The following is a 16,272-nucleotide window of genomic DNA, read 5'->3' as shown; positions in this document are numbered from 1 at the left end:
CACATATTTCTTATACCACTAAAACACTTAATGCCTTGCCTATGCCTTAAAAAGTAAATGGTTTAATTGTTTAGGTCAAAGTTTTGTTGAGCATTTTAATTAAAAATAATTTATGTCCACCTTAAAAATTTAAACTGTACATACATACATATGCAAAGTTACTAACCCACATGTCAAAAGAACATGGATAAAAAGAGTGCAACACCTTAATTATTACTGATAATAATAATCCATTATGCTCTGCAGGTTTACTGTTTCCCATACTGGTGGGCTCTGCACTGGGACTTGTTCTCATTGTCTCTTTAATGTGCTGTCTATTACGGCAGAAAAGGTAAGCATGGTGCAAGAACAAAACAATTATGCTTGTTGAAATCGGGTTCTTTGCTTAATACTGTATTAAAAGTGCTGCTTTTTGAACTAGACAGCTCGATTATTTCCATCATTAAGACTTGAGCTAAAAGCTTGTGAATTTTTTGTCAGACGGATAGAACCTAGTTGAAGACATTAGTATGCCTGGATCTCCCAAAAAGAAAGTAAATAGTTTAATCTAAAGACCTGGACTGATTTCCTGTGTTACAGTGAACAAAGTCAACGCTTGCCATGATTTAATCTAGGTCTTGACATATTACGCTCTAAATCACCCTCAGCAGCATGTGACATCACATAAATTATGAACCCATTTTGTATAATTGCGGTTTTCTATAAAAGAACAGTTGTTCCCTGGAGAATATTTTCTTGGGTTTGAAAGCTTGCTGTGTGATTTGCAGAGGTCTTTAGTGCTACATGGATGAGAATGCATTTGAGAACCAACTTTTAGATTTGAGAAAAAATGTGTCATAGTTACATTAACTCATAGTCTATAGTAGCCAAGCACATTTGTTAGGGATTTTTTTAGAAGCTGTTCATAGTGGTAGACATGAGATGAAGGATTCATCCGGCACCTGATGAAGGTCTAGTACCAAAACGTTGCCAGCTTATAAATATATTTTACAAGTTAGACAGTGTGCAGGAGTTTCTTTGCGACTGATATCATCATGAAATGTCACCATTTGATTACTTACATTAAGTTTTTTTTTTAAATGTTATGTTTAAATATGCAAATTAGGATTAATCTTATTAAATATACTCTTATACTTAATTAAATATACTTTAATTTACATACTTTTCTGGGATAGATTTATTTTTTATCACTTCATAAATGAGAAAATTCTGTCAACAGCCATTTAAATACAATTTTGCCATTTTTTTAGCAGTAAAATGTTATATAAACGTAGACTAAGAATGATCCATGAACAAACCCCTCTATAAAAACCTTCAGAATATAGATAGATTAAACTGGAAAGTTTGGTGTATGTAACTTCTGGCACTTAGTGTAAAAAACTCATTTTGAGAAAATGACCTTTAAAGAAAATGTCTTGTACAATTTCACACATTTTGCAAGACACTGTAGGTGACAAGGGCAACAATTTTCAGTTATTAAATTTCACCATGCAACTTCCCCAGTTGATTACTTACAATTAGATAATAATTGTACATCTTACAAGTTTTCTGAAATGTTATGTTTAAATATGCGAATTAGGCACAACTTAATGCTAACTTTTGGTGACTTTAGGAAAAATCTACATACACAAATAAACAAAGTGCAGTAAAATAAACACCTAAATGTGTGTTCTGGGTGTTTTCTTTCCACTAGTCTGAGTGAAGACATGTTATGGAAGCAAAATAGCCCAAATTCTCAAAATTGACCAGTGCATTTAAAAAGTATGTTTTTGCCTGTAATATCTTGCCTTAAGAAATACATGAATGACTGCATGGGGAAAACAAACTGAAAATAATAATATAATATTTTAGAGATTGGCTCATTGAAAAATAATCATTTGTGAAGTAGATTTCAAACAGATTTTTTTGTTGGGATGTTAAGGATGAAATGGCCAAATCTGATACTGTTAGGAGTGTGGTTTTGTGTTCATGCCTTTCCTGTTTAAGTCCGTTTTTGGTTCTGTGTTTCTCTGTGTAGTCTTGTTTAGTTAGTTCTTAGTCCTGTGCTTTAGTTCTTGTTTAGTGTTTTCTTGGTCGGTGTACTGTGTTTTATTATTACGGTCTGTGTCTTGGTCCTTGGTCTTATGTCTCCATGTTTTGGTGTGGTCCTGTCTCCTGTTTGGTCCTGTCCATGCCCTGATTCTGCAGTCGTTCCATGTTTTACTTTGGTAGGTCTTTCCTTGTGTGTTCCCGTGAACTTTACTTCCTGTTTTATTTTGTAATCTTCTGTGCCTGGTGTTCTTGTCTAGCTTTGTTCCTGTTGTTAGTTAGTGTATCGTCTTGATGATTAGTCTACCTCTGCCTTTGTTTTTGTACTTTTGTACTTTTGTTCATGGATCTGTGTCTGCTTGTGTTCTTGGTTATTTTGGTTCATTCTTTATTCTGTTCTGGTTTCATGATCTGTCTCATCTTCCTGTTTCTTTCTGCCCTGTTAACTGTGTCTGTCTGCTGTGCCTAATTAGTCCTGATCCCCTTCACCTGTGTTGCTCCCACCCTGCTCCTTAGTTCCTGTGTGTATATATGCTTGCTTGTGTCTTCAGGCTTTGTCACGTCCTTGCGTCTAATGTTGAGTGTTCTGCCTCATGCTCTGTTTCCCATGGTTTCCTGGATTTCTCTGTGTTTTGGATTTACCTTTGTTGGATTTTCCCCTTTTTTTGGACTCTTGCTGTTAATTTAAAAGTAAGCCTGTTTTGTTAGTATTCCTGTTTTGTTTGGACTAAATAAATCTTTGTTTGAACTGCAACCACTTTGCCTACAGTCTGCATTTGGGCCCACACCTCAGTTCTCTGCTCTTGCACTCCGCAGGAGTAAAGGAAAATGGGCAACTGTAGTGTAACATTTTGATAAATTAAGGAAAAAGATAGCCCTCACATTTAATTGCCTACAAAATAAAATTGAAGTCAAAATATTCCAACTACATCAAGCAACTAAATAACAAACCTCAAAAAGAGATACTTGATGTTTGTGAAATCTACAGCTGAATAGAGAACAATTAATTTAAGACGGTAAATTGCATGTATTTAGAGATATAATCACATTCTGAATTTATGGTTCTTTTATTCCTTAGAGCTGCTGCTGAACGGGACAAAAGCAAAGGAGTTCCATACAACATTGGAGAGAGTGATGAGTACGGCTCAAGGGTGTAGCTCATCGTTCTGGAACTCAATGAAACTTTAACAAGACCATGAGACCATTGTTCTTTTACATCCACTCATTCTGTATTTGTGAAATCGTTCTATGGGTCAGTCTGGACATTCGTGCAAGCATGAAAGGTTTAAGTAGAACACATGATAAAGTTTGCATGCAGCTGTGGGGTTTTGGGAAGCACTATATTTTTCTCAAGCCACAGTCTGGACTTCCCTTGCTGTGTTGTGGCAGACAGAACATGGTAAGCCTCCATGCTGGATATTTTAAATGGGTGTTTTATGCTGTATGACTACTTCCTTAAAGCAAGAGGAACAGCTGTCCTCTCTAATCCCCCGTTATTTATCTGATGTGGTGAGTTTCTTAAGGAGAGCTCCACAAAGAAGCTTCCAGGCAAACACAGAAAGGCCAGAGATGAACTGGTGAGAATCTCAGGTCAAGTCTGACCATGGCACTCATTTCCTTTAGGCTGTCCCAGCATGGTGGAAAGCCCAACCACAGTCCAAACAATAGGGGGATAGGAGTCGACAGACATCCCTGATGGTAGGGTGCCCTGAGAGGCATGGGCTATACCACATTTCCACCAACCCTGTACTTAGAGCTGCTCTATGGATTTTATAATAAAAGGGTGCTTAGCTCCTTACAAACACAGAAACACACAGCTCCTTCCCTGTGAATTATGCGGAGGAAAAAAGCCTTTTGTTTTCAGGCTGCACGTAGGCTGACCCCTAACCCCTGTCCGCCAGTCTGATCACAAGACTAACTCCCCAGCACTCCTTAACCACGGGACTACTGGAGAGTTATTACAGCCATCATCATGTCTTCCTAACAGGGTTTCACATGGCCGTTGTATCACTTCTTCTGCCTTTATTATATTCACACGTATTTCAGATGTTCCTGAGTTTATGTTCAGTATACAGTGTTTGCATGCTTATGGCATAAAAGTGACACTTTTACTGTAAGACCAGACTTTAGATGACTGATTAAACATGCTATCTTGTAAAATGAGGAACTGGTAAAGAGAAGCACAGGGTGGCTGTTTCTCCACAATAAAGTGTTATAGCAGGGCACACTATCTTTCATGACCTTTATCAGTTCTCCAGCAGATGATTATTGTAGCTATTTATTGCTGCTTGTGGCCTCATTACACCATATTTCTTAAAAAAAAAAAAATCCCACTCCATTTGTTGTATTTGTGCAATGTTGTTTGGTGTCAGGTGTTAATTTGTGTATAATAAGTATATATAATAAAGTAAATAGTACCTATTTCCTTATTTATTGTAAATGGCATAAATAAAAAATAAATCTATTTGTTTTTAAGGAAAATGTCACTTCTATTGCATTTTAAAATCTTAATGACAAGTCTACTTTAAGCAGTGCTATCAGTGACATACACTCATATTTTTGTTTTTTTTACCTTGAATACCTATTCAGAAAACCCAAATTAAATAATTAGGTCTGTTTTAATGATTTCACAAATTATACATTTTGAAAGCAAAAATAAATCCACGTTTGACACACAGTTTACCACTCTTCCTGATCCCTCAGAGTGACAGCGATTGCTACGTCGTTGCCAGCTGTTGAACAGCAGAGCCACCTGGTGGCTGTTTATTGCCAGCACAACAACACTAAGTTTTACTTCCGGGTCCTCTGTAGGTTTGAGTTTATCTTGCGTGCAGAGTGCTCGCTGTTTTCAAAACTTGCAGGTGTTTGTACGTTGGTCTCGTGATGTATCATCAGCCTGTGCTGAAAAACAGACGCACTCTCCTCGAGAGAGCAGAGAAGTTTGTCTCTGATATTTATTTCACAGACTGCAATCTGAGAGGACGGTAAGGCTTATTTCATAAAGCTGAATTGACTAACTGAAATGAACTGTACGATGTGGTAAAGAGGACCAAACATGCTGCTCTATAGATGGTTGTTAAAAAGTCCACATTTACTCACCTGCCCACATGCTCTACAGTTAATGTGGATCTAATTATAAATTTCACGTTGATCAGATCTGATCTGGGCATCTAGTGTGAATGGGTTTTTCCATATCTGAATTTACGGTCTAAGGTTAGACGTAGTGCAAAGCCCTTTGAGGCAGATTGTGATTTGACTTTTTTTGAATGATTATTCTCTGCAGACTCTATGGAGACTCCTGTCCGCTGGAGTCCATCGCCTCCTGCTTGTCCTCCAAACGGATCACATTCACTGAAGCTTCCAAGCAGGACTTTGCACCTCATAAAGTCGGGGATACCTTTGGACCAACGTAAGTGTTATTGTAAAATTTTATCATCCTCAGATATTTTATTAACGTACATCTCGGGAATAACCCAAGATTGGTGCCTGTTGAAGGTGGTGGACTTGCTGGTTTAAAGTGACCCTGAAAATCCCCGAGTCCTGGAAAGGGAAAGAAGTTCATCTTCTGTGGGAAAGCGATGGAGAAGCAATGGTTTGGAGAGATGAACAGCCAGTTCAAGTAAGGTTGTTTTATTGAAGTCAGACTGGATTACAGTGACAAAATTCAATGTTAAACCCCTGAATAGATTTCATTGGGAAATGTAACGTGGATTTGTAGGGCCTGACTAAAGAGGGTGAAAAGACGAGTTACATCCTCTCTGACTGTCTGAAAGATGAGGAGCCACATAGGTCAGTTAACTAAAACATGAATGCATTCCAGCTCCTGCAAACAACTTGACTTACTGAGCTTTTGGGAACTCTCTCTTGTTCTTTAGCATCACCCTTTACATAGAGGTGGCCTGTAATGGGCTTTTTGGTGCTGGTCAAGGGTCCATGATTGCAGCCCCAGATCCAAACAGGACGTTTTCTATACAGAAGGCTGAGCTGGTGGTATTTAACCGGGATGTACGGGAGCTGCTGACTGATTTTGAGATGCTGACTGACATCGTAAAGGTACAGTCACACAAACCGGTACACTTTAGTTGAAGTTTAATGAAAGCAAACATGAACTTCTGCTGTTTCTTTTCTCTAACCTTTGCAGGAACTCGGAGAGGGAGAACAACGAGGCTACCAGGCACTCTTCACTGTCAACGAGATGGTGAACCTATGTGATCCCTTTAATCCAAGCTCCTTCCCCAAAGCACGCAGACTGGCTCACAACTTCTTCAGCCAGCGGAACGGAGAGAGCCAGCACAATATTCATGCGATGGGTCACTGCCACATAGACTCAGGTCCCAAATAAATTTCTATTGTTGAGCAGTGCTGAAAATCAATCCACAACACACTTTTTGGTTCAAACCACAATTTGTCCGCCTCAGTATGGAAATCTGTAGTTCAGTTCACTCTTTTATTAATTTGAAATTTACTGATTTCTAGGGGAAAGGGTGCTTCATAGAAAAGCAGATTTTTATTTGTCAAAGTATAGAACTCATTTTGGTATTGGTACAAAAAACAGGCATCATATCAGCAGCAGTAGCAAAATAATACTACTACTAATAATACTAAAAAGGAAACTTTGTCCTATTTTAAAACTAATCGAAATTGCACATTCATTCTTGCAATATTTCCATTTTTGTCAAATTAGTTGATATTTATGACTCTGTATCTGCAGCTTGGCTGTGGCCCTATGAAGAGACCATTCGCAAATGCGGCAGAAGCTGGGTGACAGTGATCCGTTTAATGGAAAAGAACCCAGAGTTTGTTTTCACTTGTTCTCAGGTAAATCCCTGTTAATACAGTTTTGTATGAGCTGTAAAGGCACTACAAATCTGAACAGTCCTCTTCACTTTTGACCGTTTTGTTCAGGCCCAGCAGTTCCAGTGGGTAAAAAGTTGGTACCCAGGACTCTTCTCCCAGATTCAGAATTACGTCAAGAAAGGCCGGTTCATTCCAGTGGGAGGAACGTGGGTTGAAATGGTAAACCTGATCTAAAAAAAATATATATTTTATGTGTCTCATGAATGTATTCATATTATTGGGGCTGCTGCCATTCAGCCCTTTTCATGAACATCATTTCCTAAGTTAAGATGTACTAACTCCATATTTGCATGTCAGGATGGCAATCTACCTTCTGGTGAGTCCATGGTCCGGCAGTTCCTGGAAGGCCAGCGCTTCTTTAACCACGAGTTTGGGATCTATTGCAAAGAGGTATGGGATTCATAGAAATGTCTACATAACCTGACCTCTGTTATAAGTTTACCTCTGTATATAATGTCTTCTACATTTGTGGCCACTCTTTCATCAAAAATACTTAACTTAAGGATCATGTCTCTGTTCTCTTTAGTTCTGGCTTCCAGATACATTTGGCTACTCTGCCCAACTTCCTCAAATAATGCAGGGTTGCGGCATTTCCAATTTCTTGACACAGAAACTCAGCTGGAACCTGGTCAACACCTTCCCTGTAAGTAAGCAGCCACTTGATTTTAAAAAACAGTTAAGTTGAAATGTTTTCATTTTCAGTTTTCATTTTCTCTCTCCCAAAGCACAACACATTTTTCTGGGAAGGTCTGGACGGCTCAACGGTTTTAACTCACTTCCCACCAGGAAATACCTACGAAATGAAGGGCAAGGTTGAAGACGTGAGTTTGGTTTATAGTACACACAGCATGGTGAATGTTGAGTCTGTGAAGACAATTTTTACAATCCTCACAAACCATAGGTTCCTCTGGGTTTTCTCTGATCTCTCACAGCTGGTGAAAACTGTGAAGAACAACAAAGACAAAGGCAGGGCCAACCACAGTGCAGTGTTGTTTGGTTTTGGCGATGGTGGCGGTGGCCCAACACAGCTGATGCTAGACAGACTGCACCGGGTCCAGGACACAGATGGACTTCCCAAGTCAGTTCCTGTCCCACACTTTAACTCAAAAACATCGACTGAACCTAAAACGAGACAAACACGCTTCCTGTGTTAAAATTAGTCATCAGTTTTACATTCACTTTTCCTGCGATGGGATTTCTGTCAAAGGGTGTGTCTGCACGTAGGCAGTTAATTCCAAACTTGTAAAATGTAAAAGGATATGAGTGGTGTTTACTGATGTCATGCTGGCGTGACTTACAAGACTAGTCAATACAATTCATGTTTTAGTCAGAATGGAAAAACAAAGGTGTAACCAGAGAGGACATTGGTCACATCTCCAATTCTTGTGTGTTTCTCAGGGTCCAAACGTCCAGTCCCGAAAAGCTTTTCTCTCAGCTTCAGGCTGACTCAGCTCTGCTTTGCACTTGGGCCGGAGAGCTCTTCCTGGAGCTGCACAATGGCACCTACACCACACAGGCGCAGGTAGAAAATAAATCTCTTCAGAGTCCTTGTTTTAAGAGGGAACAGCCATAACAAAACTAGTAGGATTTCTCTCTTTTATTTTTTTTAATGAAAGAAAGAAATATAAGCAAAGAAATAGGATAGAAAAATAAATAACAAGAATATATAAAAATATATAAATACATATTTTTGAGTTGTAAATATTCCCTGGTGGTGCAGCTTAAATACTCAGGTGATGGATCATTTACATTCCGGATTGTTATATTTATCTTACTAACAGACTTGATTGTTATCATATATTTTTAAATATTAATTTATAAGTAAAGGCAGATACACATGCATATATACTCAGTGTAAGCATAATTACAGGTAACATCTCCCAAAATAATAAAGTCCCACACAACACCACAAAAAACACAAAAGGGGACATACTCGTGCAGGAGAAACATGTACATGTTCTTCGGACATGTGAAATGTATAAAGTATAAAACCAGTCCAACAGAATGAAGGAAAAACTAGAAAAGGATTAAAATGATTAAAAATGTTTTTTCTGTTTTGATAAAGTGCAGCTATTTTCATGCTTGTTTTTATTGTTTTTTTTTTTTTTCCAGATCAAACGAAGGAACCGCCAGTGTGAGACACTGCTTCATGACATCGAGATAGCCAGCAGCTTGGCGCTGTGTCGGGACATGACCTTTCAGTATCCCGTGGAGAAACTGCAGGAGCTCTGGAGGTCCAGACACACCTATTGATATTTGATGTTGAGCGTGAATAAATAAAAGGTCTCTGTCACAGTATAAAAAAGGCTTCACTGAGTTTTTCCTTTAACAGGCTGCTTCTTCTCAACCAGTTCCATGACGTGATTCCCGGCAGCTGTATAGAGATGGTTGTGGAGGATGCACTCCGGTATTATGAAGGTACACTTTTCATTAGAGGTCCATTATAATCAGAACCATACTGATGCATCATGCTGCATCACGCTGTGTTTTAGATATTCGTAGAGATGGTGCTACACTACTGCATGATGCCTGTGGAGCCCTGGGATCTAAGGGCAACTCTGACGGTGTCTTCAACTCTCTGCCATGGGAGCGGCATGAAGTCATCCAGATTCAAGATGGCGCTGGTAAACCTAGCCTGGGTATGTCATATATTTACACTATTTATGTTGTTGCCTTCCAAACTACAATTGCATATCTGATGCTCTGTGTTCTGTTGTTCTGCAGCTCTGGTGAGAGTTCCCAGTCTCGGCTTGTCTCCTGTCAAACACTCACAGCCTGTAGCTCCAGTCTCTGTCACTGGCCAAGTATGGACTCAATGTAGAGCATTTCATTCTTCTAGCTATGTTTTCATTTAATTAAGCAAACTGACACATGTAACATCACAGGCCGACGGCACTGTCCTCATGGAGAACGGGATTTTACAGACTGTCATAAACAAAGATGGCACTTTGGCTTCACTGTATTTGATCAATGCAAACAGGTACTGTATGAACCACATGTGCCCACCTGTGTATCTTCTACTGTATCATTAACATGACAGAATTAACGTCTGTGTCACCACTCTGTTGGTTTCAGAGAAGCCATCTCTGACAGCTGTCACGGGAACCAGTTTGTCATGTTTGATGATGTCCCTCTGTATTGGGATGCTTGGGATGTAATGGACTACCATCTGCAGACAAGGTAACCACAATTTCTGTCGCATCTATCTTTTTCCACCTTGATACACATCAGTTTTTGCAGGTATTGTAGATATGAATATCAAAACAACAGATCTGACCCAATAGGAAGCCGGTGCTGGAGGTGGTGCAGCCTGTTCATGTGGTGTCCGCAGATGGGCTCCGAGGCAGTGTCAGCTTCACCCTCAGGATCAGTGATAAGAGCACGCTCACACAGGAGATTGTCTTGGATGCCATGTGTCCTTACATCAAGTTCAACACAGAGGTACTTTATACCATTTATGATATCTGGAGAAGTCTACAGATTCACTGATCCAACAGTTGATAACTTATTGAATACACAAGAAAAACCCAAATGTTGCATCCTCTAATTTCAGGTGAAGTGGGCAGACTCGCACAAGTTTCTGAAGGTTGAATTCCCAGTGCGTGTACGCAGCCCCAATGCCACCTTTGAGATCCAGTTTGGCCATCTGCAGAGACCCACACACAGGAACACTTCATGGGACTGGGCCAGATTTGAGGTACAACACTGTGGAATGAACTGTGATTAATGTTCAGCTTACACTTATCTCCACAGGTATTCTGACAGCAACACTTAGTGTCCTCACCTAAATTGTAGGACAGCAGACATCCGTGATGCGGTTATAACAAAAGCAAAGCTGTTGAAATGTTTTGTATTATCATTGCCGTTTCTCTTCATGGTTTCATTCTCAGGTTTGGGGTCACAAGTGGGCCGATTTGTCGGAGCACAACTTTGGAGTTGCACTGCTGAATGACTGCAAATACGGCTATTCAGTCCACAAGAGCACCATGACGCTGTCCCTGTGAGGTTTTCCACAGTTCATATGCAACAGTTCTACAGGTAGTTTAATCCAGTTCCACCAAAGTTCAATAATCCTTCTAACAGTAGATGTCTTTGTCGTAGACTGAGAGCACCGAAGGCCCCAGATGTCAATGCTGACATGGGGACTCATCACTTCACCTATGCAGTCATGCCACACACAGGTATGATGTCAATAAATTGTTCTCATTAAACCTTAAAAACTCTGACCGTGCAACTTTGTAATGTTTTCTGTGTATAGGATCCTTCCAGGATGCCTCGGTCATCCAGTGTGCGTACAACCTGAACTTCCCTGTGAGGTCAATCCAGTGCACTCCCGACACTGTGCCCTGGAGTGCCTTTTCCGTCAGCCATGCAGCAGTCATACTTGAGACCATTAAACAGGTATCCCATTAAATGCTGTACTTGACCAAGCTTGACTTAATCCACTCAACCCCGTTAATGTCTGTTTGCTCTACTTACCATACCAGGCTGAGGACAGGAAGAGGGCACTTGTTGTCCGACTCTACGAGTCACACGGTAGTAGCGTGACTGCAACTCTCTGCACTGCTCTTCCAGTCAGGGACGCTTGGCAGTGAGTGTTCCTATTTTTAACGGTGTTTACTGCTTTCTGGCGTCTGTTGTGTCATCTAAGAACAAAACCTTTTTTTCCTCCGTCCCTTTCAGTTGTGATCTCTTGGAGAGACCAGACCCCACCCAGCCAGCACGCATTACATCAGAGGGAATCACCATGGACTTCAAGCCCTTTCAAATCATGTCACTTCTCCTCATCTTGTGATACATATGGCACTTTACAGAGCTTCAGGGTGGTCACAAATTGAATATTAATACAACAGTTTGGTCCCACGAGTAAAAACTAGTTATGTTATAAAATGTGGTGCTGCTCTATTGACAGTTTATTAGAAAACTTCAACTAGGGGGGCATCTTTTTGAGCCACTCATAGATGACTATTTTCCAAAGATAACGTGATTACTTCGGATCAAATCAATAACGTTGCAGGACTTTTGTAAAAACATGTTTTATTAACAAATATTAAAAAAGGCATATTGTGTAATATTTCAGTGGTTCCTCCCTTTTTCTTTTTACATGTTGTTCTGTTTGGTCAGTCTGGCACTACGCCTCAGTGGACCTGCAACAAGGATGTTTATGAAATTAAAATTCTTTCAACACTCCCCCAGTGGAAAACCTACCCTGTTTCCTAAGCTCACCTGCAACTGTTGGCTCTGCACTGCTGCTCTTCCTCCTACGTGCAATTGAGTGACTGACTCCTTTTTCATGCAGAGGTGTGTTTACTCCCCGGGTATTTTCAGTCTTTATTCTCTTGGATCCGACTTCCTTCAAACGCATGTCCTGCTCTTTCTTTGGCGTTTTGTTCACAGTTTCCTGTTTGACCACCTTTTTCTTTGTGCTTGCAGAGCGACTTCTGGCCACCTAATGAAATCAAGCGGGTGTAAAGTTATTTCTGTAGAAGTTCATTTGTTAGGCAAAAAATAGTTAGTGTTGATACCTTTTTCTTGTCTGTGTAATCATGGTCATCTTCTTTCTTCTTCCATTTTTTTGCCTTAGGTGACTTTGAATCTATTGAGTGAGAAAGGTCAGATGCATTGACTATTCTCAGATACATTTCAGCAGTTCTCGGTTTCATGTGTTCAAAGTGTTACACACCTTTAGGTGCCATGGGCCCTGGTTCTCCCTGTGATTAGAACATTAGGTATTAATATCAGCAATATTTTCAAAATCCTGTTCCAGATATAAATATAGGAATTTCCTCGAACTCACGTTGAACCATATAGTTCTGCCATTGTGGTCCCGGATAGATTTCATTCCATCCACATTGTAACACTGCAGCCATGCCTCAAAGCCAGAGTAGTCTGCCTTCACAGGATCGTAGCCCTTTCCACCTAAGTCACAAAGTGTGTCAAGAAACAGAAATTGTACTCTTTCTGAATGACAGTAAAGTGTGTCACTTATATTGAAAAGCAAAAAGGATCTGAGTTTCAGAGTGAACTGGATAATAAAGAGATGATGACCCACCTAAGGTTAACACTTCAAGAGGTACTGTATGACACAGTCTGAGCAGGTCACCATTCTGCCCTTTCACCATTTTCTGTCTAGCTCTGTCTGAGGTCTTGTAACCACAAGAAAGGAAGGCACTGTTAGAAAATGCAAAGCAGTTGGGGTTGAGCATGCGATGATCTGAAAAATGAGTCTATCTGTATGGGTTCTTTCACCTTTGTGTGGGTCTCGTTTTTCAAAGGCTCCTCTTTCTCACATAAATCTTCTGACTCAAGGCCTTCCAGTATGCTCCTTGCAGGCACAAAGGGTGCAATGTTCAACCTACAAAACATCGCGTTCTTCTGTAAAACAAGTCTCTTTTGTTTTGATAGTGTGTTTGAATCATTATGCCTCCCCACCGGCAGAAATAAATAAGTGAAAGAAAGCCATTCATTTCATATCTGTAAGTGAAATGGACCTTGAAACTCATGAGCTGGTTTGGTGTTTTGGTCATAATTAGCAAAACAGGAAGAACCTCCCATAACTATCAGACATGTTTATATTGTCATTCTAGCACCTAAGCAAAGCTACCCCATTTCAATTCACTTTTTGTTCTTTGTAACCCCTGCTAGCCAGATGAAAATATCTAAAGAAATATCAGAAACCGCTTTATTGCCAGGTAGATTTTACATTTACATGGAATTTGCTTTGTTGACTAGGCACATAATAGACATAAACTCAGTGTAAATGAACAAATACTGTATTAATAATTAGGGATGCATTGATTCTGATGCACTTTCTCCCCAAATTTGATATCTGTGCAACTCACTGCATGGAACTTCTTGAGGTAACTTTTATGAAAGCTAACATCAGACTGTGGATTGCTGTGACATTAAGAAGCAATTTAATTACAGCTGAAACAATTAGTTATTTGATTGAGAAGCGAATATTTTGGGGCTTTAGGATGTCGTCTGTGGAACATCATGTCATGGCTGATACCTGATCCACTTAATAAGGTCAGTATTGGTGCGTCACTACTACATAACTGTATAATGTGTCATTTGAATAGTTCTGGGGGTTGTGCGTTATCACCTGTAAAGTATTTCAGCCCTCAGGTAGTTCCCGATACCGTTGAAGTACTTCTGATTGAGCAGAACTTCACAGATGGGCCTGTCAAAGGCGTGGTCAGATAGGTGCGACACAACGTTTTCCCTGCAAAATTAATACCTGGTTAATGTGACAGTGATGATTTGATTGAGCAGGTGACACAAGTGACACTCACTAGCATTTCTCACCTGAAGCTTTTATACTCAAACATGACACAGGGCCCTCTGTTAGGCTGCCACGTCCCATTGGACTGCCAGCTTCCAAACCTGCGTACATCCACAAAGCTCAGCACTCTGCAGGGTTTCTCTTTGGAATAAAAACACAGATGGGCGTGTTTGGGCAGCTCATCCTCTGTGGTGAAGCAGAAATAACCCGACATCCCGAATCGGAAGACTATATCCATGGGCTGGTCTGCCTGTTCAGCCTTTACTCTCTGTTTTGGATCATCACTCTTCAAGGGCGTTAGCGTGAGCTTCACTTCCTTCCCCCTGGAAGCAGCTGCGATCCAATAGGACTCGCAGTTGAAGGGCACGTCAGGACTCTTGCTGACCTCAGATTTTCTGACCGGTCCAGTAAACACCACTCCATTACACATTTTGTTCACATAAAGGCTAGCCAGGTGGAGCTCTGGTCCCTCTGGCATTTTGTTGGAACAAAATTAAGCTGTGCTGCAACTGCAGAGAATAAAGTGGCTGAGTAAAGATTACATCACAAAATATAACATCCAAAGTAGGGCTGAACAATTTTCAAAGAATACGTAATTGCGATTATTTTGACTGACATTGCGAAATGATTTGCGTTACTGAAGGGAACAATCACTTTTACATCTTTATTCTCATTTCATTGAAAAACTTTCAGAAGACTATGGTGTGACAAACATGTTTTCTTTCTGTAGAATATGGTGTATATGCCAGGACATCTCTGCAGCATGACAATATTATAAAAATGATATTTTTACACACTTTTCACCACAACAAATATTACGCCTCCTGTGATTTGAAAATTGCAATAAAATTTCCATTAATTGTTCAGCCCTAATCCCTGGCTGTAGTTATCTTAAGCACACTGAGGACACAAGTCTCTGTTTTTAGCAACATGGGAAACGTTTATATTCTACAATTAAAAACCTACACATGGTGGGGTATTTTAGAAGCTTTTGCCCGTATTTAAACACTCAAAAGGTTTACATTTGACAACTTTTAGGCCAACAAAATAAAATAAATGTAGGCTTCAATTTTTCTTCCTCACAATTACATTCCTGAGAGTGTGGAAACGGCTTTAGAACAGCATTAAGGTAATGATGTTGGGAAATAAAATGTAGGCTACATAAAGCGTCCCAAATAGCAATGTTGATTTGTAGTTGAAGTCGCTCAGGTTTCAACAACAAATAAACGATGAAATCTTGGTTGGTGCTCACTGGGGTATCTGAACAGTAACCTGGATGAATAAAATATGAAAAAATCCAGGCAACTGTAGAAAAAAAATAAAAATCTACGAAAGACCTTGGTTTGGTGTGGTGGGGTGTGTGTTGGGAGGACTTGTGACCTCAGAGTACATGCAAACATTAAGCAGTACTGCGAACACATGCACATCTTACCACACCACAGACAACGCACAGACGAAAAACATTACTGTGGTCAATCATTCTTAGGTACACACAAATTCCTACACATGACAACATTACACGCAGATCTACTGCCACAAGTTCACAACAGATTACACAATATGACATATTCCATTACACCATGTAACCCAGTCTGAACAAAACACATTTCTGCATCCCACCGGTCATAACTAGGGAAACGTACTGGTAGGTAAACTGTTGGTGTTTTCATTGAGTTCGGAGCAACATGAAGGGGCAACTTACCCACACCAGGAAATAGACCTCGCCGTCGTTAGAATAACTTTATCGGACTTACTGCATAACCTACGGAGTTTGTTAGGCTTCTCTACTCTTTGCAGGGCAATGGGGCAGGCACGGCACTAACCAAGAGGCTTTCCTAACATACTTGTTACTAAACAAGTTGTGTAACATTAATTTAGTCATTCCAAAATATCGCGAGATCTGCAAGCTTTCCACGCTCGTTGTTTATCAGTAACCTGCGCGTTTTCTGACGTATTCTAAGCATAGACTGTATATAAAAAGTTTTTGTTATGTTTTCTAATAATTTATTGAAAACAGCGAAAGCATTTAACGGAGTTTCTCTCTCTAGTAAACGCGCTGCAGCAACACATCACAAGCGAACAGTCTAGCCCAATGCATGCTG

The 16,272-nt window shown here is 40.1% G+C and overlaps 2 protein-coding genes across 3 annotated transcripts; one reads left to right on the top strand and one right to left on the bottom strand.

Moving 5' to 3' along the window:
* The first annotated feature begins 4,829 nt into the window (after nt 1-4,829).
* man2c1 (mannosidase, alpha, class 2C, member 1) lies at nt 4,830-11,959 on the top strand. The gene is made up of 26 exons (XM_038706216.1): nt 4,830-5,012; nt 5,312-5,437; nt 5,524-5,647; nt 5,747-5,817; nt 5,904-6,081; nt 6,170-6,359; nt 6,740-6,846; nt 6,934-7,044; nt 7,183-7,275; nt 7,412-7,528; nt 7,611-7,706; nt 7,818-7,963; nt 8,284-8,407; nt 8,998-9,119; nt 9,218-9,303; nt 9,378-9,524; nt 9,610-9,689; nt 9,771-9,865; nt 9,961-10,065; nt 10,170-10,326; nt 10,439-10,582; nt 10,776-10,885; nt 10,987-11,066; nt 11,144-11,286; nt 11,373-11,476; nt 11,569-11,959. The coding sequence occupies exons 1-26, from the start codon at nt 4,912-4,914 to the stop codon at nt 11,678-11,680; spliced, it is 3,069 nt and encodes a 1,022-aa protein (XP_038562144.1). The 5' UTR covers nt 4,830-4,911; the 3' UTR covers nt 11,681-11,959.
* On the bottom strand, nt 11,906-16,205 carry neil1 (nei-like DNA glycosylase 1). 2 transcript variants are annotated; one of them, XM_038706218.1, is made up of 10 exons: nt 15,873-16,197; nt 14,194-14,679; nt 13,991-14,110; nt 13,135-13,240; nt 12,938-13,031; nt 12,683-12,804; nt 12,569-12,596; nt 12,411-12,481; nt 12,112-12,334; nt 11,906-12,032 (listed from the first exon to the last, which is right to left on the bottom strand). In XM_038706218.1, the coding sequence occupies exons 2-10, from the start codon at nt 14,646-14,648 to the stop codon at nt 11,986-11,988; spliced, it is 1,266 nt and encodes a 421-aa protein (XP_038562146.1). In that variant the 5' UTR covers nt 14,649-14,679; nt 15,873-16,197; the 3' UTR covers nt 11,906-11,985. The 2 variants fall into 2 exon arrangements, with proteins under 2 accessions (XP_038562146.1, XP_038562147.1); XM_038706219.1 differs by lacking the exon at nt 13,135-13,240 and having other exon boundaries at nt 12,938-13,056; nt 15,873-16,205.
* Between the last annotated feature and the right edge of the window lie 67 nt (nt 16,206-16,272).

This window comes from Micropterus salmoides, unplaced genomic scaffold (genome assembly GCF_014851395.1).
Source record: "Micropterus salmoides isolate LMB-PRFRI ecotype aquatic unplaced genomic scaffold, ASM1485139v1 Ms_hic_scaffold_8, whole genome shotgun sequence".
Classification (NCBI taxonomy): domain Eukaryota; kingdom Metazoa; phylum Chordata; class Actinopteri; order Centrarchiformes; family Centrarchidae; genus Micropterus; species Micropterus salmoides.
This window is presented reverse-complemented; position numbering and strand designations above follow the sequence as displayed.